Source organism: Leptonychotes weddellii, chromosome 12 (assembly GCF_054177405.1).
Source record: "Leptonychotes weddellii isolate Sample4059 chromosome 12, ASM5417740v2, whole genome shotgun sequence".
In the NCBI taxonomy this organism is placed as follows: domain Eukaryota; kingdom Metazoa; phylum Chordata; class Mammalia; order Carnivora; family Phocidae; genus Leptonychotes; species Leptonychotes weddellii.
Window position 1 is genome coordinate 2,320,980 of NC_138380.1, and position 21,099 is coordinate 2,342,078.

Consider the following 21,099-nt stretch of genomic DNA (forward strand, 5'->3'; position numbering starts at 1 on the left):
CCCAGCACCCAGCACCCAGGCCCCAGCACCCAGCACCCAGCCAACACTGCTGGCTGTGCGCCCAGCCCTTCCCGCGGCGGGTTTCCAGCTCCGTGGCCGGCCACTCTGCGGTCCGCGCCGTGGGCCTGGGGAAGCTCCCCAGGCAGGCGGCTCCAGCCCTCGCGGGCAGTGCCCCTGGCAGCCCCCCGCGCCCCTGGCGCTGTCCCTGATCGCGTCAGGCTGAGTCTAAGAGGAGGGCGGAAGCAGAGGGGGTCGGGGAGATACGGGGTGCTGGGCCAGCGCAGCACGCCGCCTGGGGCGCGGGTCCTTCTAGGTCCCCCAAGTGCCCCCAGCATCAGCGCGCGGCCGCCGGGCTGGAAGAAGCTGCCCTGAGTGGAGTCCGAGCGCCCTCTGCTGGTCGCCGTGCGCAGAGGCGGGCGCTGGCATCTGCGCGGGAGGCCGGGGCCGCAAAGGCGGTGGACGGTGACCAGCCGGGGGCTCATCAGAACAAATCCCCAAGTGTCCTCTAACAGAGAGCGAGGGACAGCAGGTCAGGCCCCAGGGAGGAGGGTCAAGGAGACGTGAGGGCTCCGGTTGGAGCGGGCGGCGCGGGCCGTCCGGTGCAGGCCGAGCGGCCTGCCCCCCTCCCGCCGTCCGTGACCCAAATTAAAGCTCAGCCGGCCCGGCTGGCCCAGCGGATGGGCCTGGGTCGTGGGTGGGCGCGCTCCCGCGGGACTTTATTCTTGAACACCAGTGGTCAGAAGGGAGGAGCAAAGAGGACTCCTGTCTGGGGACCCAGGAAGGCAGCAACAGTTCCCCCCGCTCTGTCTTAAGTGAGGTTGAGCGCCCCCCTTTCTGGGCACCAGGCCCTGCAGAGGGACGGCGGCTGCGGCCGTTTCCAGAGCTGAGGGGTTGGGCAGGCCCTCCTGTGGGCCGTCTGGGCGCCTGGAAGGGGCAGGCCGCTGGGCGTGTGGGGCCTCGCTGGGCTGCGCGGCTGGGACCAGGCCCCTGGTCTCCACAGCCCTCGGCTCCCCTCCCCGGACACAGCTTCGCACGCCTTGGGGTAAGTGGGCGACCCAAGGTGGGGTTTACGGGAAGCACGGGGCCACACAGGGGGACAGTGGTCGTAGGGGCCCCTCTGAGAAGCCCTGGGTGCCGTAGCCAGGCTCCTCTGTGTGGACTCAGCCTCACCGAGAGGGAGCCAGGGACTGGGGACCACTGCGGCCCCACCACTGACCGCCCGTGGGTTTGGGAGGGCCGTGGACACTGCTGGGCCTCCGCCCGCTCACAGGGAGGTGAGGCGGCAGACCCACGGTCCCTTGCAACCCAGAAATGCTCCCGCTTGAAGGCCAGCCGGTGGCTACGGCCGATAGGCCCCACCTGGATCCAGGTGAGGCTGAACAAGTCTGTCTACACCCAAAGAAAACACAACACTGGGGAGACGAAAGTACTCGGATTCTCTGAACAGACCCTCGAGGTCGTCCTCGTCGGACACCGGCTGTGGCCGCGCGGGGCTGGCTGCCGCGGGCGGACACAGAACAACAAGGTGATGAAGCGCGACTTCCTTCTAGGGTGACCCACGTGGGGGGGACCGTGCGACCTCAACAGGAAAGAGAAGGCGGCCTTCCACCAGATGGGTGTCCCGCCGGGTCGGTCGGGGGCCAGTGCGGCTGGAAGGAAGGTCCCGCCCGCTGCAGTCCAGGCCCGGCGGGGGCCTGAGCAGGGCTGGATGTTGGATGCGGTGTGGCTGGGGACGGAGGGCTCTCTCCCTCTCCAGGCTACTTCCTTCCAGAAAGCACTTTCCTCCCGGCTGCCCCTGATTAGAGCCCAAGGGTCACTTCAATGCGGACCCAAGGCCACGGCGAATCTCTGGGCGGCCTCCAGGGCTGGGGTCAGGAAAAGCATCCCCCTCAAGGTGTTCTCCCTTTTAAGGAAGAAGTTTGAGGAACAACAGAACATCTAACAGACCAGCGCTCATCAGATGTCCAGAACCTTCCGTGCTGGAGTTGGCTGTAACTGCGCGACGCCTGACCTCATCTGAACCCCACTGCGAGAAGCACGTCCCTGGAGCGCGGCCCCCTCCTTCCCGCCCGCATGAACTCTGACATCTGCCATGCTTCCTATCCAGACCGGGCCACGGGCTGATGTCGGGGCCTGCCCACAGGTTTGGGGAGCAGCTAAGGTCACTGCTCTGCATCCCCCCAGAGCCGTATCGGGGGTGAGAGAAGGAAGCCGGGGGGGCACCGAGCAGTGCGCCCCTGTCCTCGTGGGGCGGCCCGGAGGCTCTACCCCTCCGTCCCATCTCCGTTTAGCTCCCGGTGAAGACCCCTGGTGCGCACCCCTGCGAGAGGCCCGGGCTGTCCCACGGACCCCTCGCGCCCCGCGCCCCACAGCAGCTCTTCCTTCCTTCCCTCATGGGAATTCCCCTTCTCCCCCAGGCCGAGGCCGGAGGGGCCAGGAGGAGGTGAGCCCCCAGTACGGGGCCAGGACCAACAGGGAAACTGAGCCAGCCACGCCCGGCGCCTGGGGAGTTCCGCAGGCGGGACAGAGAGAACTGGCCTCAGCAGAGAGAGCACCGTGCATCATCGGGCAGGACTGACTTACCACTGTGGGAAAATACAAGTAAAACCCAGAGCTCCGAGGCAGCTCATCACAGAGGTGGGAGCAGAGCCGGGGATGCGCGGCCCCCCTGGGTTCTGGCCGTTTCCGAGACGAAGCGGGTTTGGGGGGTTAGCTGGGATTTGAGGGACTTCAGGTAGGTGCAGATTTGATACATTTTCTGTATTTTCCTAGTTCAATATAAGGAGCCCACTTCCCTTGCTCAGAAGAAGAAACTTGTTGTTAAATTCGGGGGCTCAGGTCCTGCCCTGTCATCATGTGGCTGCGGTTGGCGGTCCGGGCCCACCGTCCCCCTCCCCAGCCGCCGGCAGCCCCTCACCTCTGCAGGCCGAGATGCCCACGGCCTTCCGTGCCTCCCCTGAGGGGGCAGGACGGGCAGCAGCGGGGGGGCCCCGGGGGCGACCGGCACCGGTCCACGACGAGCCCCAGCCCATGTCCTGCCGTTGAGAACAAGCCAGTGCAGCGCCCCCCCCTCGCCAGGACGCCCCGCGCCCGGCCCCCGGACACCTGCAGAGGCCGGAGCTGCCTCCCCAGCTGGAGTGCTGAGCTATTTATAGGCAGCGCTCCCAGTGCTCCCATGTCGGTCCTAACGACTAGGTGTTCAGTCAAAAAAGAGCCTTTTTAGGTCAGGGAAATGAGTTTAAAAATACTTTTGTCTGCCTGCGGGTATACCGGGCAGAGGGCCCCAGCTCTGCCGTCTCGAGCAACCAAGGGCTGGGTCTTCCAGGTGGGCGCGCTCCGGCAGCCCTGAGCCCCGGCTCCTAGAGGCTGGGGCCTCCCCACCTGGCCGCACCCGCCCTCCGGCCCCCGTGACCTCTGCTCTCCTCGGTGGGGGGGGCGCGGGGGGCCCGGGCGGGGTCCGCAGACGCGGGGCCCCCGCTGCTTCCCTTCGCGTGCACACCTGGAGAGGGTCTCCCAAAGCGGCTGTGTGTGCCCGTGCGTGTTAAGTGTTCTGTGGGTGTGAGCGCGTGTGTGAGGCGAGTGTGTGTGTGGATGAACTGAGAGTGAGTGTGCAAGCACGTGTGGGTGAACTGTGAGTGTGCGTGGGTGTGCGTCAGTTGTGTGTGTGTGAGTGTGCAAGAGGCAGGCAGTGGGCAATGGGAGAGTCTGGGACGGGGGTCTCTCTTGCCTGCCGCGCAGTGAGGAGTGGCCTTCCTCCGAGTTGGGCATCCCGCCCGCCAGACGTCAAGGGCACCGAAGGTCAGCGAGCAGGGGCGAGCTGCCTTCTTCCCGCAAGGAGAGCTAGCTTAGACTATCAGTGCTAAAGCCCTGGGGAATCAGACATTGAAGTCACTTCTTAAATATCAAATCCTTCTCTGAGAACAGGTTTTGAGAGGAATGGAACGGGGAGGGTGACCGCCCTGGGACAGGCATCGCGGGGCCGGGGGGACAGCGGAGAGGCGGGGGCAGGCGGGGGGTGCGGGCAGCCCGGGCCGCGGGCTCCCGTGGGCGAATGCTTTCCCTTCCTGCCCTCGTGTGAGAGGCAGAGAAAATGGGGCACAGAGGGAGACAAAGGGGATTCTGGGTTTTTTGGTTTTGGTCAGTAAGTTGGTCAGTAGGTATCTTAGGAATTTATAAGGCTGTTCTAGGGGCTAAGGAAGATCTTAAAGAATTCATGCACTCGGGGGCACCGGGGGGGGGGGCTCAGTCGGTTAAGCATCTGCTGTTGGCTCGGGTCATGATCCCAGGGTCCTGGAATCGAGTCCCGCATCGGGCTCCCTGCTCAGCGGGGAGTCTGCCTCTCCCTCTCCCTCTGCCACTCCCCCTGCTTGTGCGCTCTCTCTCTGACAAATACATAAATAAAATCTTAAAAAAAAAAAAATTTTTCACGCACTCTTCAAATTTCCTAGCAGGAATGGAAAAAGCCCACATTATTACCCGTGAAACACCCAGAGAGTGGTTTTTCTTCCCATCTTGATCACCAATAAGGGATAGCAACTCTGCACGAGGCTTTCATCCTTCTACGGCTCGGACACTGCTCCCTTCACTTCACAGATGAGAAGAGTAACCTGTAGGAAAGCAAGTGGTTTCTCCCAGATTGCCCAGCTAAGGGAAGGGGCTGGGATCCGAACATTCGGCTTTGGAGCTTCATCAGTCCACCCACTGCAGGCAGGGAAGGAGGAGACCCGCGCCGTCACCCTCCCCGGGCCCCTCCTCCCAGCTCCTCTGGGCCTGGCCTGCCGCCTCCTTCCCACCTCTTTAAACCCTGCCTGACGCTCAGCCCCCAGTTCCGCAGAGTAAATGGTGGGAGAAGTGGGAAGAGGAAGAGATTTTAACACATGGTATATGTAGGGTTGGCCCGGGATTGGGGTAGGATGGCCGTGGGGATTAATGTCACCGCGGCACCACTTGGCAGCGAGTCACCGAAGCCTGGGAATTCTGCGTCCGTTGGCTCAGCACTTCTACTGTTGGAACTGACACCAAGGAAACAACCAGATTTGCATACGCTCAGGGTCCTGTCATGCTTCCGCCGTGGTGTCCGTAGCCTGCAAATCTGGGCAGCAGCTTCCGTGTCCAACACTACGGAATTAGTTCGGTAAACTCGGGAGTGTCATACAACATACTCAACTTCATGAGGGAATATTTACAACACATCATACGGTGAAAAACAGCCGGTTCCAAAACATTATGCACACTTCGGTCCCACCTCCGTGTGTGTGTGTGTGCACGCGCGTGTGTGTTTTCTGAGAAAAACGTTTGGATACACACTGAAATCTCACCAATGACTGTCTCTGGAATGGCAAGTGACCTCATTTCTCCCTTTCGCTTACCTGTATTTTCCACATTTGTCTCAATGACAATTTAGTCCTATGTAAGCAAAAACAAAATATTTTAGCTTGAAAACGTTGAAGAAATTCTTCGTTCTGTTTCCTACCTCTAAATCCATCCTAGTGACCCCGGGGTCACCAGTAAATCCCGGAACAGCCGCCAAAATGCCACCCGAGGGGAAATCCTAGAGATCTAGGCGCCTGTGCATTTGCTATTGCTTCTGGAATGTTCTAAATGACCAGGAGTCATTTGGAGAAGCGTCTTGTTGAGTTTGGGATGGAAATAAGTAAGGTCACATGCGTCCACGAAGTGGTGAGGCTCATCTTACCAGGCTCAAAGCCAGCGCCCAAACGCATTGCCCAAATGTGCTCACTGGTGGACAAAGGGCTTTTCCCCCAGGCCTGGGGCCTCCCCCGCGGAGGAGCACCGGGGACGGGAGAGCGGGCTCTGCGGTCAGCCCCGCACAGCCCCGCGCGGACCCCACAAGCCACGGCCGCGCCCACGTGGTCTCCGACCCGCGGCCTCGGTGCCCGGGCAGCTCCGGGCCTGCGGCTCACGCTCACGGGGGCAGCGCGGGGACGCTCTGCCCTCGGGGGCCGGCACTGCCGGGAGGCGACGCGGCAGGCGCTCCGGAGACACTGAACGAAGGAGTGGGCGAGCCCACCGATGAAGCCGGCCGGAGCCGCATGTCCGCCGCCCGCCCCGGGGGGAGAGCGCCCTCTGCCGGGGAGCCGGGAAAGGCGGCCCTTCGCGGGCAAGCGGAGCCGGCAGCTTCTGGAGGAGCCTGCACCCCGCACCCCCGCAGCACCCGGCGCCCCCGTGAGCACGCGGGGCTCACCGCCTGCGGGGAGACACTACTGCAAGGACCCCCGACCCAGATAAGCCCGGCAGAGGATGGGTGGCACAGGAGACTCGCCTCCGGGGTGGGAAGACCCCCCGGAAACAGCCCCCCCAGAGATGCCAGGTGTGGAGATGTGCACACGCGAGAGCGTCCCCCGTTCATATAATGTCACATTTTCAAAAGTGGAGGGGGGTCCAGAACATGGAAGTCACTAGGCATTGCCTTCATGCCCAAGACCACAAAGCCACAGCCCCGCTGTGTGTGGCTCGAGCAGCTGCCGCCCCGGGGCTTGGGGACATGAAGGACATCGGTGCCCACGCCTCCACAGCGCCATCGCGGCGTTCACCGTCGGCTGGGTGTCGCCCTGCAGCAAAACCAGCCAGGTGTGGCCTTGCCCGCGACAGGCTGAGGAGCTGCCGTGTGGACGGGGGGGCCGCCACGGGCAACGCCGGGAGACCCTTCGGGGCGCCGAGGGGCAGGGTAGAGGAAGGAAGGGTGTGGCTCCGGCCGCAGCAGTCGGATGGGGAGAAGTGGGGTTGACGCTGAGCAGAGTCCCTGGCCCACCCTCCTCTTGGGTCCGGTGGGGAAGTGAGGGAGGAGGAGCCTCGACTTTCTCTCTGCTTCCAAGCTTTGCTTTTCTGTCTGCAGAGGGGGAGGGTTGTTCTCAAGACTTCAGGTTTCCAAGGGCTCGTCCTGGGCCCCCGTGCTGGGCGTCTCTCCGTGACTAGGAAACCCGTCTAACCCGTGGGACAGAGCTGGGTAGCTTCCGCTGGGGCGCTAGCTGTGGGGCCAAGGGAAGGGCTGAGGCCCCAGACACTCTTGGAGACCGCGCTGGCCCAGTAACGGGCCGTGTGTTAGACAAGGAGAGAAGGCACGCTGACCCCAAAGTTTGGGGCTTGAGTGTCCTTAAGAAAGGAGCTGCCACCTACTGCGATGGGGGGACTGGGGGAAAGATCAAAGCTCCGCGTACTGAGTTTGAAACCCCTGCTGAACATCTAAGCGGAAAGGGAGGTCTGGTTGCCTGGGGTCACGCAGGGAGAAGGGGGGGGAGGTCCTGGGGCTCCCCCCTTTGGCAGACAGGAGGACAGAGCACCAGGAGGACCCAACCAGGAGACCAGGAGGCGGATCACAGCGAGGCAAGACGGAAGAGTTGTTGTTCTGTAGGCCACGGGAGGAACGCGGCCGATTTTCCTAAACTGAAGGGTCGACATGCGTCCTGAGGCGCTTCTGCCTCTGGCAATATGGGGCCCCTTAGAATTCTTGGCAAAGAAGATTCGGGGAAGTGTTGGGTTGACGAGCCAGGTCGGTGTGGATTCAAGAGGGAATTTTAGGGAGAAAATGCAGACAGCAAGAAAAGAAAGCCAACCTTGTCGGGCGAAGTGAAGGGGGTCTGTTTGCTAGTGGGAGACAAGGAGCTGCGGGCCGAGAGGAGACTCGGCAGGTGCGAGGTCTTCAACAGGGGGGCGGAAGGGGGTGCAGCACAGGTCGGGGGCTGGCCCGCACAGGAGCCGGGACAGCGGGCGGGGGGGCCCTGCGGGCAGGCTGGCGGAGCTGGTGGCCGGCGCGGCGGGCGAGCTCCTGGTGAGGCCACCTGAGAAAGAGCAGGGACGACGTTGTGCGCGGTGCAGGGTGGGAGCAGAGAGGAAAGACGCCCCCACGGCTGTGACGGGAACTGGGGAGGACTTCCCTGGAGCCCCCGGGGCCCCAGCTGGGACTCAAGGCTGGAATCACGGAATCCGAGTCCTCCAGACCAGCACCACGAGCCCCAGTTCCGGGAGAAAAGACAACGCAGAACAGCGAAGGGTGCTCGAGGAGGCGGTGATGGAGGACAGCCCGCAAACCGACGCGGGGTGAGAGGGAGACCTGCCATTTCGCCCCTCTCAGGACAGCACCGGGAGCCGCCTCCAGCCCAGACCCGGTGCCTCCCGCACTGGCCCTTCCCGGAGCCACACTCCCTACGCACTGCACTTCTCCTCGAGAACTCACTCTCCACTTTCTCCCTTCAGACTCACCTGTAGATCACCTCCTCCAAAATACGGAAACGTGCGTTCTGGTAAGAGCGCCTGTCGGAGGCGGCGGACAGAACCTGCCGGGGGTGCGGACCCCTGCTGCCTTTCCTGGGCAGCGACCGGGCAGCCCTCCCAAGCGCCTGCCTGCCTGCCTGCCCGCACGCACGCACGCAGACCCCTCCCCAACCGCCGGGGTGCAGCCCTGTGCGGGGACCAAGCGTGGAGAGAGAAACCCCTGAAGGAGCCCCCTTCCACCTAGTATCTCCCACTCGCTACCTGACACCGAGAGGCATTTTCAGCCCCATCTTCCGCAGAGATCCCATCACTCAAAGCCAAGGCCAGGTTTTAGACAAAGAACAACTTACCGATGGATTAAAACGGAAGAAACATGGTTTTGGCTTTCTTTAGTCACTAGCCATCTTCAGATTCTGATTTAGGGTTAAAAATTCCATTAGGTCGGATCTGAGAAATTAATCCAACTGCACAGACCTCTGATAAGCATCACTTCCTGCTCAGCTTTCCCCCCAATTAGCCTCTTCTCTTGCCTCCTCTCCTCCCCTCTCACCTCACGCCGGGAGAAGAGCGGTGGAGTGTACCGTGGGAGGTCTTCAGCAGGAACATTTTTGTCAGTGAGGCCCTGGCGGGTGCTTGGAGCGGAGCCAAGGCCCTCCCGCTGCCCGGCCTCCTGCTCGCGGGGGCACCATGGTCATCCCCTCCGTGTTGGCCTTTGTCACTAGGATTCAAGTAGCCCACGCAGAGGTCAAACGAGAGAAGGGACCTCGGCCTTGAGTCCCGCCACAGGGGCCGGGGTGGAGAGTGACGACGGTCACTCCTAAGCTAGAACACGGGTGGTTCTCTTTCATGCCACGAAGGGCATGGAGACCTCAGTCAAGTGAGCCCCTATCACCCACACAACGAGGGACTGCCGGGGCCGGCACGGGGTCACAAGTTACCAACACTGTTTCGCTTGATCGTCACAAGATACGCCCCCTTCCCACAGGTGAGAAAGGCGGGTTTCGGGAGGTGAGGAGAGGTGCAGCCACTAAGCGCCTCCCGCCTGAACCCCGTCCCAGCACAGGGGTGTGCACGCCAACACCTGGGTCTCCTCAAAGATTTCCTGCAACGGCTGGGGCGGGGTGGCGGGTTATTTTCAAAAGACTTTGTTTTCAGAACAGACCGGACATTAGGAGCGATCTGTAGCAACATGGAGAGCACGGATGACGCAGGAAATGGGATACGGACCCCAGCAGGGCGCACCGTGCGACTTCCCGAACGGAAACCGGGCGTCACACGCAACGGCAGCACGTGGGCGTGACATTACGGATGACCGTTCTCCGGCTTCGGTGTACAAACGTCCCTTGAAGAGTTTTAACAACTATTTGTAATGCCTTAAAAAATATAAGAAGAAAACATAACTCGCCCACTTCCAACAAAGAAACATACTGTCAGCTGAGACTTTGCAGACCGTGGAACGTGGCTGAAGACGAGCGGTCGCTCTGACCTTCCTGCGGGTCCACTAATTAGAGACCACCCCCAAGCCGATGCCTACGGCAGAGGGGGCACATCTGCGGGCCTGGGGACAACCCCCCACTCCTCAGGGGAAACACCACCCGGTCTCCCGCGGGGCGGTCGCAGTGCTGTCTGTCCACGTGGCTAAGACGAGGGACTGACCGCGTCTGAGTGGCGAGATCAAAGAAAAGCTACAGAACAAAAGCGGGAACTGCGAAGTATTTTATTAACACATCTTCCAAATTACAGTACAGTTCGAGACACGCCTTGGTATGGAATCACACAAACGATACACACACAATACATTTTTTCCAACCATGTCCTACTGTTCTTCACATATATTCCTTATAAAGCTGTCAGGGCCATCTGCACAGTGAAAACTGGGGTAAAGCAAGGCAACGCCATCTCCCACAACGGTAAGTGTAGTGTTTGGTAGAGAACATGAAGGAGACCAACCCAGAGGAAAGCAATTCAGTCCTCTGGTGGTTTCTGAACTCTCAGCGCACTCCCAATAAACACAGCGTCAGACTCCACCTCGGAGCCGGCAGAGACCAGCTCGGCAGCGCGTGCGCATTACGGTTAGGAAGGATCACAGCGAGAGCAGAAACAAAGGGTCAAACAGGCCGCCACTTCCAGCGGAAAAACAGGCGCATCACAACTAACACTGAACTCATGCACAAGGGGTCCTGCAGAAGTAGAGGGTGAAAACAAGGGGGAGATTAATCACACGCTCCCCGCAAGCGGCACGACACCAGCGGCTGGGGGGCCACACACTCCTACAAGTCAAACTGCAAAATAATAGAATTCAGACGTTATTCTCTCCAACAGAGACCTGGGGGAACAAAGCATGAGTAAAAACCTGTCAAAGCAAAGGATAAGATGCAATCGATTTTAAACACCGTGCAAAAATATCCACAACATTCTCGTAACCACCCCCCCACCCCCACCCCGAGAGGAATTCTAAATGTTAAGACAGGACAGAGGAGCAAGAAAGAATGTAGCACCGTCAGCAAATGGAGAAGTCCATCACCAAAGGCAGGTGGGGAGGAGAAGAAGGACATCCAGAGATGAGGAAGTCAAAGAAAGTGATTTTCCAGAAGGGGAAAGGAGCCCTCAGTGGTGGCTGGTAGACGGGTTTTGGGAAGGAAAGTGCAAGAGAACAGGAAGGAGGGGGGGCACGCAGGCCCCCAGAGGATGGAGGCGCCCAACACGGAGAAGCAGCTGGGAATGGAAAGGTTTCAGGCTTCGCTGCTGTTGAACCTGGAAATTAAAGTGTAGAATTAAAGACGAAGACGGAGAGTGAAAATCCTCACAGAGGAAAAGCGATTCTGGATCCCATGCCTGTGAAAAGCAAAGATGGATTATCAACATGAAGTCTCACTCGCCCTTCAGTTCAGAGTATAAATGTGTGTTGCTGATTCAAAGACCTACGTTAGACAGTCTAAGGTAATACTGCAGGGCATAAAACTGAACAGTCCCTTAAAAATCAGCTTCCACTATGTGTGCCCTTACGAAGAAAACTAATTTTAAAGGAAAATCATGCTAAAAGAATGTCAGGGTCTACTTTCTAGAGTATATTACTAAATACAGAATATATTAAAATAGTACATCTGTCCACTCTGTGCAATGTATTAAAAATTTTAAACTACATTGTTTCTTTTTAAAGGGCCTGTATTTTTCTACATACGTTTTAAAATTAGCAAAATAAAACAGAGCAAAACACCAACATGATCTTTTTACATTTTAGTTGGTTAGAAATAAAAGGGAAAAGCAACTGCTCACTAAAGAAAGATACCTGCTCTACCTGCCCATCTTAATGAAAAGATTTCCTACCACAACACGGCACAGAAAAGAGAGAGTTAAGAGTTTTAAAAACATCCTCTAGAAAAGGCAGGTTACAACGTGTAAAACCAATGATCCTTCCCAACCATACGCTACCAGAAGAAGGTATACCTGGGATCCAATATGAATCAGTGAGTTTTGCTTTGGTTCTAGGACACAAAACCATGGGCGCTTTCAATGATGACAATTAAATAGGTTGCAAAAAAACCTTACACAAAATCCTTAGGATTTACTAGTGATTCAAGGCCAAATGCCTTTGGAGAGTTCATATTTACGAATGTCCAAAATAACACTTCATTTACAAGTTTTAAAAATAGTTGAAAAGGTTAATCGAAATGCTCATGAAACACAGTAAAATACCTAAACTTTCCCCTACATGATCTAAGCTCCTGTGGCTTCCTTCACGGCGGGGGCGGGGGGGGGGGGAGAACAAGTGGCTCCTGGCCCCGTCTCTATCACCCGCCCCCTCCTGCCGTTCAGGAAATTCCCTTTTAGAATGATGTCACTTAAAAACTTGTCAAGAACCAAGGGCTACCTCTCAGAAGCCCCCCCAACTCCAAATAAATAAATAAAAACGGTGGGGGGGTGGGACTCTACCTGTGACTAAAGGAAGTAAAAGTAGGTCTACCAGTGAATACGTGAAACCAGCACAGTCCTCCAAGCAGGAAGGGAGGAAAAATTCGAAATGACCCCGAGAAGGGCAGTGTGCCAGTCAGGGAGCCCAGAGCCATCTGCTGAGGGCAGCGCAGGCTGACGGGGGATGCAAGTCCTGTCGGCGGGGCGCGGGGGCTCTCTGAGGAACTGCGAGGGACAAGGAGGCTCGAGGGCGCTCCAGGCACTGGGCACGCAGGCCTCTACCAAAACCCGACCGTCCGCAACAGGGTCCCTGTCAGTCCAGCGGTCTACCAGCATGGCGAGCTTACCTTCAATTAAATAACAAAGAAATTAATTAAAAAAAAAACAACAACAAAATAAACAGAACAAAACAGAAAACCACAAGCCAAAAAAAAAAAACAAAGAAAGAAAGAAAGAAAAAAAGAACGGAAACGATAGGTTCTCAAAACCAACCCTCTGAGCAAGGCCCCTGCCTCCGTGCATCTCTACCCGATGGGAGCCCGTCCAGCCTCCTCCTGAGGAAGAAGAGCTCAAGGCCCAGGCAAGGAAGGGTGGCTATCCCTGACGGGTGGACACCCTCCCGTCCCCCAGCGACAGCCGTCTGCGAGCCCACTCTCCCGTCTCCCAACATGACTGGCTGACTCCTCTTAAAAGAGTCTGTGTGTCCAAAGTTCATTATAATACTCATTACAACTCCTCATTCTGCAAAGCTCTCCTCCCCACCCTCTCCATCATTCCTCACTCCGTCCACCCTGGACAGCTCTCCCAATCTCCTTCCACGGGCAACAAAGTCTTCTGTTTGCAAACTGAGGAAAATGCTCTTTGAAAAAAGACCCGTGGGTGCAGGATCTAAGCTGTCACAATTTAGAAATGCTACAGAACCAAGCGCCAACAATTGTTTATCCAGGACCATTACAAATCAAAAGAATGACCCAAGAAAAGTAGTTCTTATGAAGCCCCCCCAACCCCTCCAGTCCCCCCTGGGGCAAGGATACCGGCACCTACTTATGATGCTGCCTGCCCAGAAAGGGGGGGAACCCCTCAACATTTCCTTTGGGGAAAAAACAGGATTTCTCCTTTAGAAAAGTATCAGTAGAAGGACTTAACAAAGTGGCCGGACCAATGGTAATGCAAGGTTATGCTCAGATAAGCGGCTACGTGATCTTATATTACAGCACAAAATCAAAACAAGACAATGCAAAAAGAAAAAGTAACTTGGCTCCACATAATCACCTATAATGTTTACTTTATGCGATATATTGATATTTACTGACTTTAAGCTTCTTGAACTTGGGAACAAATAATACACAGGTCAGGATAAATGTATTGACTTACTACCATCTTTATAAAAATCGAATATACACACAAACACATCAACAGTTATGGAACTGTATCCATGTAACTCTGATAAGACAACACAAAAGAACTAACAAAGAGCTAAGATTGTTGCTGAATTGAAAGCATTTCCAATAACATTTTAATTTTAAAAGGTCCGTATTTACATAGTATGTTAAATGCTTCTGCATCTCATTTTAAATGCATGATAAATAAAGAACAAAGATAATGGTTGCAACAGATCTTCCAAGAGGGTTCAGCTGACGGTGGCCTGATTTCCCTGCGGAAAGCGCACCGACCACGGCAATAACGTTCCTTTCTAATTCTGCTTCTTTCCTTTTCCACAGTCCCCTTCCAGGAAACTAAGCCTTTGCTCCCGGGCCGGGGCGGGGGCGGGGGCACCGCCGGGGGCCGTGCCCGATGGCTGGGCGCACGGAGGCGGTGGCGCTGAGCCTTCTAACCCCCTGGCCCAAGGCCTTCAAGACTGTCACAACAAGAGAAAGCTTCCGTGTGTGCAGACAGTTACGGACACACACGTCCCGGACACCCGTGTCCCACTAGACAATGCCAGAAGCAGACCTGAGAGGAGCCACAGGTCTGTCTTTGACAGCGGTGCCCACGTAGGACCGATTAGTTTATCGGCACTAACTAGAAGAGAGCGTGTTTCTGTGCCTACTTTCCGGACACCACGTGCAGCTTTTTGGTGTCAAGACCACAGCACAGGCTACCCCATCTTAGGCATCAGTTGGTCCTCGGTGATAAAGGAAGTCCATCAACTGAAAGCCTGCGCACCGCCCCGCATGGGGAAGTGCTCTGAGCTCTCGCAAGGAGAGCTTCCAGGCTGCCAAGCTCTTCACTTCAGTGCAGCTCTTGGCGGACTGAACCAGATAAACTACGCTTGTAAATCCATGAGCACATCCGTATCTACTTGTGACAAGAGCGGGCAGGACAGCCCGTGGCAGCCGGCTGCGGGCAGGCGCGCGGCCCTGACTGTGGACCCTCCACTGGGGCGGCAAGGCGGCCCTGGCGCGTGACACCGCCTTCCGCAGCTTCGTCAGGGCCTTCGGGAACCAGCAGGGCCGGGCGCCTCGGCTGGAGGCTGTTCTAGTGTAGCCTAGGAGTGCCTACTTGTTCCTGGCCCCAACATCTTCTGAAAAGCAGCCATCTACAACCACTTCATCTTCCGGGCTCTTACCACAGGACCAACGCTGCAGCAAGCCTCACGGGGTCTGAACACGCCCCTCCCGTTCAGGTAACTTCAACTGAAAAGACACTAGAAAATGTCACCTTTGGGAACAAGGCAACACAGGTTCCCGGGGCCTGTGTCCCAGCCCCCCCAGAAGGCGGAGAGGCGGGGGACGCCTGGCCGCGGGGGCTTCGGGGTCTACGGCGGGTCTGCGCTGGGCTACCCGGAGGCATTAGGTGGCAGCGGGCTACTGCTTCCTCTAATTCTACTACTAAACCTGACAGGAAATCTTAGGTATAAAATACAGCTAAAAAGTCAGAGTATGCCCTAGTATCTAATACTTGCTCAAAGAGCTCAGGTCCACATTAGTATAAATCCACAACAGTGAAACCTCCTTCGTGAGCAGAAATACTTAATAAGGCACTTTTTTAAACATTTGCCCAGAATGAATTTTACTAAAGGGCTGCTTTATGGGGAACAAGTGTCTCACCTAAAGGAACCTACCCAGAACTCCTCAACCGGGCTCACTGGCGCTACGAACCCATGTCATTTCCACGCCGGGCTTGGCGGTCCCTCAGGCCACACTCCACGAGGGGGGACCTGCTCCTAGTCTGCGGAAGGACGGTGCAGCCCTGCTCCAAAAGCCTTCCAAAACAAGGAGTTAATCGAAGCAATGATAACCAGGTTCCGAAAGAACGTCATATGTCGCCGAGCCAGGGACACAAATAAGCCCCTTTGGGCTGCATTTAAAAAGAGGGAAGAAAACCCCACACAGGTCTGTTCAAGCTCCGGGCCGTCCCTCCACCTCGCGCGGTAGATACGTGGTGTCGCCCGCCCGGCAGGGGACTCCGGAAGGGCTGCCAGCTGGCAGCGCTACGGGCACCTTCTCTAGGCCCGGGGAGGCGGGGCGGGCCTGCCAGGACTGCTGCCTGATTCGGGAAGGGTGCAAAGGGGTGGGGAGTCCCGTCTGGAGCTGGCAGCACACAGTCGGTGCTTTTGGAGTATTCACAAGAAGCAGAATCTGCCACACACTGGCACCGCTCCCAACCACCCTCATACCCTGCTTTCCAGGGTATGCAACTGCCAATCATAATCACCCACATTTTCATCTACGTTTTTCCAAGAGCCTTTTGAGGGCTTTCTGAGAAGACAGCGCAAGTTACGCTTGGCTGGGAAAACAATTGTCTAGCCTGCACTGAAGATAAGTGCAACCATTATCAAGTATTCTTTGTTGTGAAAAACTACTTAGAATTTGTGACGTTAATGTTCCTTCCTGAATCTAAGTCACTGTGATCGATCACACAGTACGATCACGCAGAACGATGTCTACATGCATTGTGAGCACTTTGAAAACAAAAGCAAACGAAAACTGTAGTTCTCTGTGGTGACAACAGAACGTGAAGCAGTCTAACAGCAAACCCCAGTCCGCCGTGTCCCCAAGTCCAGCTCTGCTGGAATCAACACTGGGCCGTGCGGCGCTCCACACAGCAGTTACGCAAGACTGCGGACGGAGAGGCCTACGCTTGTGGGGATCCTATGCTGCAGCTCCCTCGAAGAAATCCCACAGCGCGGGCAGCGTCAGGTCAGCGTCTCCTGCTAGAAATCACTCAACAATCAGGGCCACATTTATGTGGGACAAATCTATCATGTGCCTGTGGAAATGCAAACAAACAGTCAACATCAACTGAACTCCACACATCAGCAGTCAACTTAGCAAGGTACAAGAAAACTAAAGTGGTGGGTCCGGATTAACGAAATTATATAAAAATGCAGACAGACAAAGAAGATCAATACAGAAACGGGGGGCTGATGACCCACATTACAGAAGGGTGCACCGTGTGCGCTCTTTCCTACAGCAGCAGGTGGGCACACGCACGCGGGCCAGACCACAGCTGCTTTGGCGGAGAGGCTCCCACCCACTTCCACAGCACCCTAACCACGGAATACACCGGCTACCTGTGGAATTTCTGTTGAAATGCTAACGCATGAGCTGGTTCCTTGAACTTAGCTATGGCTTTCCGTTGCTGGGGAAGCATCTGTAAACTCTAGAGGAAGAAAACAGAAATGTTTTAATATCATGTTGTACATGCTTAAAAAAACCCCAAACACCCAACATATTTATACATTAGCTTTAACACAAAATTCAAGTCCAGGCTGACACTTGGATCACTGAGGAAAATTCTATCTCCCTAGCAATTTTTCTTATCCAGATAATCTATCCCAGAACAGTCATTGCCATGAATGGCATGGGAGGATTCCCAGCCTGGTGTTTGTCCGGCCATGTGAGCCACTCAGTCTTCTCCCTCAACCTTCTTTGTGAGGCCCGGTGGCAGACACTCTTGGAGAGTCACTTCCTGTCCACATGCCTTCCTGCCAGGCAATTCTCTGCAGGGCCCTCACTCAACTTTTTAAAAGAGCAATACTCATCACACAGGAGGAAACTGCTGTTTAGCAACGGGACCCCACAATTACCACTGGGGTAAAATGAGGCTCTTCTACATCTAGCTAGGTCCCAACGAGGCACAGCTTCGCCAGTGGTGGCTGTCGGCACAATCTGCTCACATTTTGTACTGACAAGATGATTACTAAGTGACACTGCAAATTAAATCTTCAGGAGAGCTAAAGCAACCATTCCAGAGGCCACTACTCTCTGCAGCAAAAACCAAGTTAGCTTGTGAAGACAACAGGCGGAAAGAAATGATCCAACAAGTGAAGAGAATCTTAACTCGTCTGAAAGGCAAGCACTGGACAGAGGTATCTCATGCCTGGTCCTCACACCTGCCCGGAGGAGGACCCATGGCTCTGAGTTTTCCCTGAGGCCTTGCGGTTTAGGATCCGAGGATTCCGCAGGAGCAGGTCAAAGGTGGAGACCTGTGTGATCTCTCAGCCATTCCCACTCTCAAGAGCCTGATGTTTCCCAAGTAGCCTGGTGACGGAGCCAGCCCAGCACGTGTATCTGGGGCACCGTGCAGGCTCTAGCCTCCGCAAAGGGCAGGGCACACGGCAGCTGAGGCGGGACCCTTGCTCACCCCAGGACACACTGCCCCAGGGAGAGCACAGGACTCGATGCCTCAGTGTTTGGGCTTCTGTCTAGTGAAGTAGGGCAGCCAGAAAAAAAAAACCTGATGGTAACACATGACCTTTAAAGTGTTGACCTATGAGACTATTTAATTTTAAAGCATGTGTCAAAGATCTACAGTGGAAACACATGGCTAAAAATACCAAGTACTCTTCATTTTTGTAACCACAGAACGTCTATCAGTTAACACAACTAGGAGAGCTCTAAAAAAGTAGCCACCTTCCCCAAAGTCACCTTTTGGTGTTTCACAAAGAAAGAAACCGTTTCAAGTCTGCCAACTACATGGCGCTAAGCTGTGCACACAGACCCCTGGAGGACGAGCAGTCAGCCTGGGGGCTGGGGACACCGCCCCGACCTGACCACGGACCAGGAGCGTGGACGCGCAGGCAGTGGGGCGGCCCCTTGGGCAGTGCTGAGCTGGGTCCACCCGCCCACTGTGCTGAAGCAAGCTTAGCAGAACACTAGATTCCTCCTCTTCTTTGGGATATAAAAACCGGAAGACGAATTTTCTTGACGATTTCACTTATCATTAAATTAACAGCACACCTAAAGCGCCATAAGGTGGTCTTTAATGATGTCATCGACGCCTCCTTCTGGGCTACACCCTCGGCAACGCAGCTTCCCTGGCCTCGGACGCACGCCTCGAGTACCGGACAGAGGCCCGCTTTCTCTTCCAAGCCGCCTGCCTCACCTCGCTGCTCACGCCGTCCGTGCCTCAGCCCTGAATGAGTTCCGGTTGTTGCAGCTGGAGCTTGGTCATCAGGTGGGGCGGGGACACTATGGGCGAAGAACCGAGCCTCGGTTCGTGGCAGAGCCGGCTGCAAATCCCACCTTGCCCCGGAGCACCCGCAGAGGGCCCGCTGCTAGGCCCTTCTTTCTGGTCCTGTGTGCCTTTGGCCTGCTCTCCTTCCCCTCCAGCCACAGTGTCGCAGGCGCCGAGGGCCAAGAGCGGCGCCCCCACGGTGACTGCGGCCAGCACTGGGACAGACCTCATGCACGCGTCAGAAGACTTACCTGAAGTCACCTCTAAACCTTGAAGAACTGTATTGGGAACAGACAGGAAAAACTAATTTCTTACTGGCATGCAGGGGGAAAGCACACCAACCTTCATCCTGACTTCTCATTTTCAGATGTGAGACCACTTCACTTCCTGAGAATAACTGTGCTTCTCTAAGGAGTAAAATGCACGATGAAACTTCGGCTGGCAGCTACAGCTGCCTGCCACCCCCATGGGGCCGGTCCGCTCCGCCTGACACGCAACAAGGCGAGCAGTGACAGGCTCTCCAGCCTGCGGCTGGATTCCAGAAGATGTCCATGTCGCTCAGAACCCCGGCCTCTTTCCCCAATTAGGAAAAGTTCCTTGTCTTTCTAGGAAGTGCCTGTGTGTGTGCATATGGTCAGATAAATGTCACAGAGACACTAACAGGGTTCTGCAGCTCTGAAAATCTGTTTAGACTCCTTCCCCTCCGGGGACGCCTGGCTGGCTCAGTCAGTTACACATCTGCCTTTAGCTCAGGTTACGATCTTGGGGTCCTGGGATCAAGCCCCACAGCCCCCTGTGGCCCTCCCCCCCAACTCCTGCTCTCTCTCAAATAAACAAAATCTTAGAAAAATAAATAAATAAGCTTCTTCCCCCAGCACCTTCAGTGATTACTTTAAGCCAAGAATTGTATCAGTTGCTTTAAACACAAGTGAAACTGCTTGAGAGCAGCCCCACTGCAGCCCTGACCCAGACGCCCACGGGTGGGCGCCCCTCTGAGGCCAGCCAAGAGCCACGGAGAGCGCAGAAGCCCCCCGCTCCCGGCCAGTGCCGCCAACCTGTTCTCCTCCATGCCCGGTAGGCCTGTGTCCCCACACGGCGACACGCAGCACCGATGGCAGCAAGTGTGCCCTGCACGGCGGGCAGCCCACGGGCTCCCACGGGCTCCCACGCCTCCCAACGCACACCTGCCGCTGCAGCAGGCGTGGTCCGGTTCCGTCTGCTCCAGTGCCCAGCCGGCGTCGTTCCCAAAGTCTCAGGGCTCCGGCTCGCCCACCTGTGGCTCCACGTCCTGACGCTGCTCGTGCTGATCCCGATGGTCCCCCGCCTCTCCCCTCGCTGCTGTTCCAGCCTCCTTCCGCTGCACACACCTACCCTTCAGAACCCATGCAAGCTCTTGGAAGAGCTCTCGTGCTGTCACACTGGCTCCTGAAAATCCGTTCTTCTTTTCAGTTCCTGACGGTGTTTTCAGGACTTTTTTTTTCCCAGTGCAGGTTCAGATCATGTGTCCACATCTCTATTTTCTTTACACCTTGTGGCGTGGGTCTGTCGTCCGTCTACGCTGACCATACCTAGTGCTTTCTTTCCCAGATGTCCTCAACTACAAAATGACTGAACTGCTTTCACTCGAGATTCAAACCTTTTCTATTTCATCGACCAGACCTCCTTGGTGGGTCAGAACGAGATGCATCTTCAGAGCAGGTCAGACTCCCCCGACGTGAGCCTACCTCGCAGAAGCGCCCAGAGGGGCCCCACCTCGCTGCGCAGGCTGAGATGCGCTCCAGAATGAGACACACGGGAACCACAGTGTCAGGAGGCAGTGGGCAGACTCTGTGGGTCCCGGAGGGCTGTTCAGGAGCACGCACCATCTGGGCCAGCAGCCCCCACTCCGAGAGCACACACAGACGCTGGGCGCGCCTGCACCTGCAGCTCGTCTCGTCCTGTCTCGCTCGCTGCCCCTCAAGGGCGACATGGAGGCTGCCGTCTCTTCCATCCCCCGAGGTTTGCCAGGGCATGACGGAGAGCTACGAAGGAGCAGGGTAAGTTCTCATGTGGGTGACGAGAGTCTGACGGGAGGAGAAGCGCTCTGTCCGAGAATTACACACCAAGAACCGGCAAAATCGGGACTTGCTCCGAAGCCTCGTCTCAGAGCCGGACGCCGGCTGCACCCCCCGGCTGCAGGGTGAGGGCCCCGTGCAGCGTCAACAACAAGCTGCCCGGGTCCACCTCTACTCTCGTCCCAGCTCAGGAACGACTCACAGGACTGCTGGGAGAAGTGACTACAGAGGGCGGCGGAGAGAACGTGCACGGCACGGCTGCCCCGCTTATGTGGGTGATGATCACAACGGGGAACCGGCCGCGGAGTCCCATTAAGTGATTTCAAACATTCTGCTTTTGTGAGGAAACCACTTTATTTTTACACCATGACATTTCATTGATTTATAGGATAACAAATTTTCTTCTTGGCACCATTTTAGGCATAACCTAGCAAACGGGGAAATAAAGACAAGCAACAAAGCCACAGGTGTGCTAACCAGCTTACTTCCTGACCCGAAG

At 56.4% G+C, this 21,099-nt stretch overlaps 1 protein-coding gene across 12 annotated transcripts in view; it reads right to left on the minus strand.

Moving 5' to 3' along the window:
• Window positions 1-9,935: 9,935 nt before the first annotated feature.
• The window catches only part of RBM33 (RNA binding motif protein 33), a 125,361-nt gene continuing 114,197 nt past the window's right edge, over window positions 9,936-21,099 (minus strand). For all 12 annotated transcript variants that reach the window (XM_081799776.1, XM_081799775.1, XM_081799771.1 and 9 more), the window contains 2 exons: window positions 16,661-16,749; window positions 9,936-16,356 (listed from right to left, as the gene is read on the minus strand). In XM_081799776.1, coding sequence (XP_081655902.1) covers window positions 16,308-16,356; window positions 16,661-16,749 — 138 coding nt within the window. In that variant the 3' untranslated portion in view covers window positions 9,936-16,307. The remainder of the gene's footprint in view (window positions 16,357-16,660; window positions 16,750-21,099) is intronic.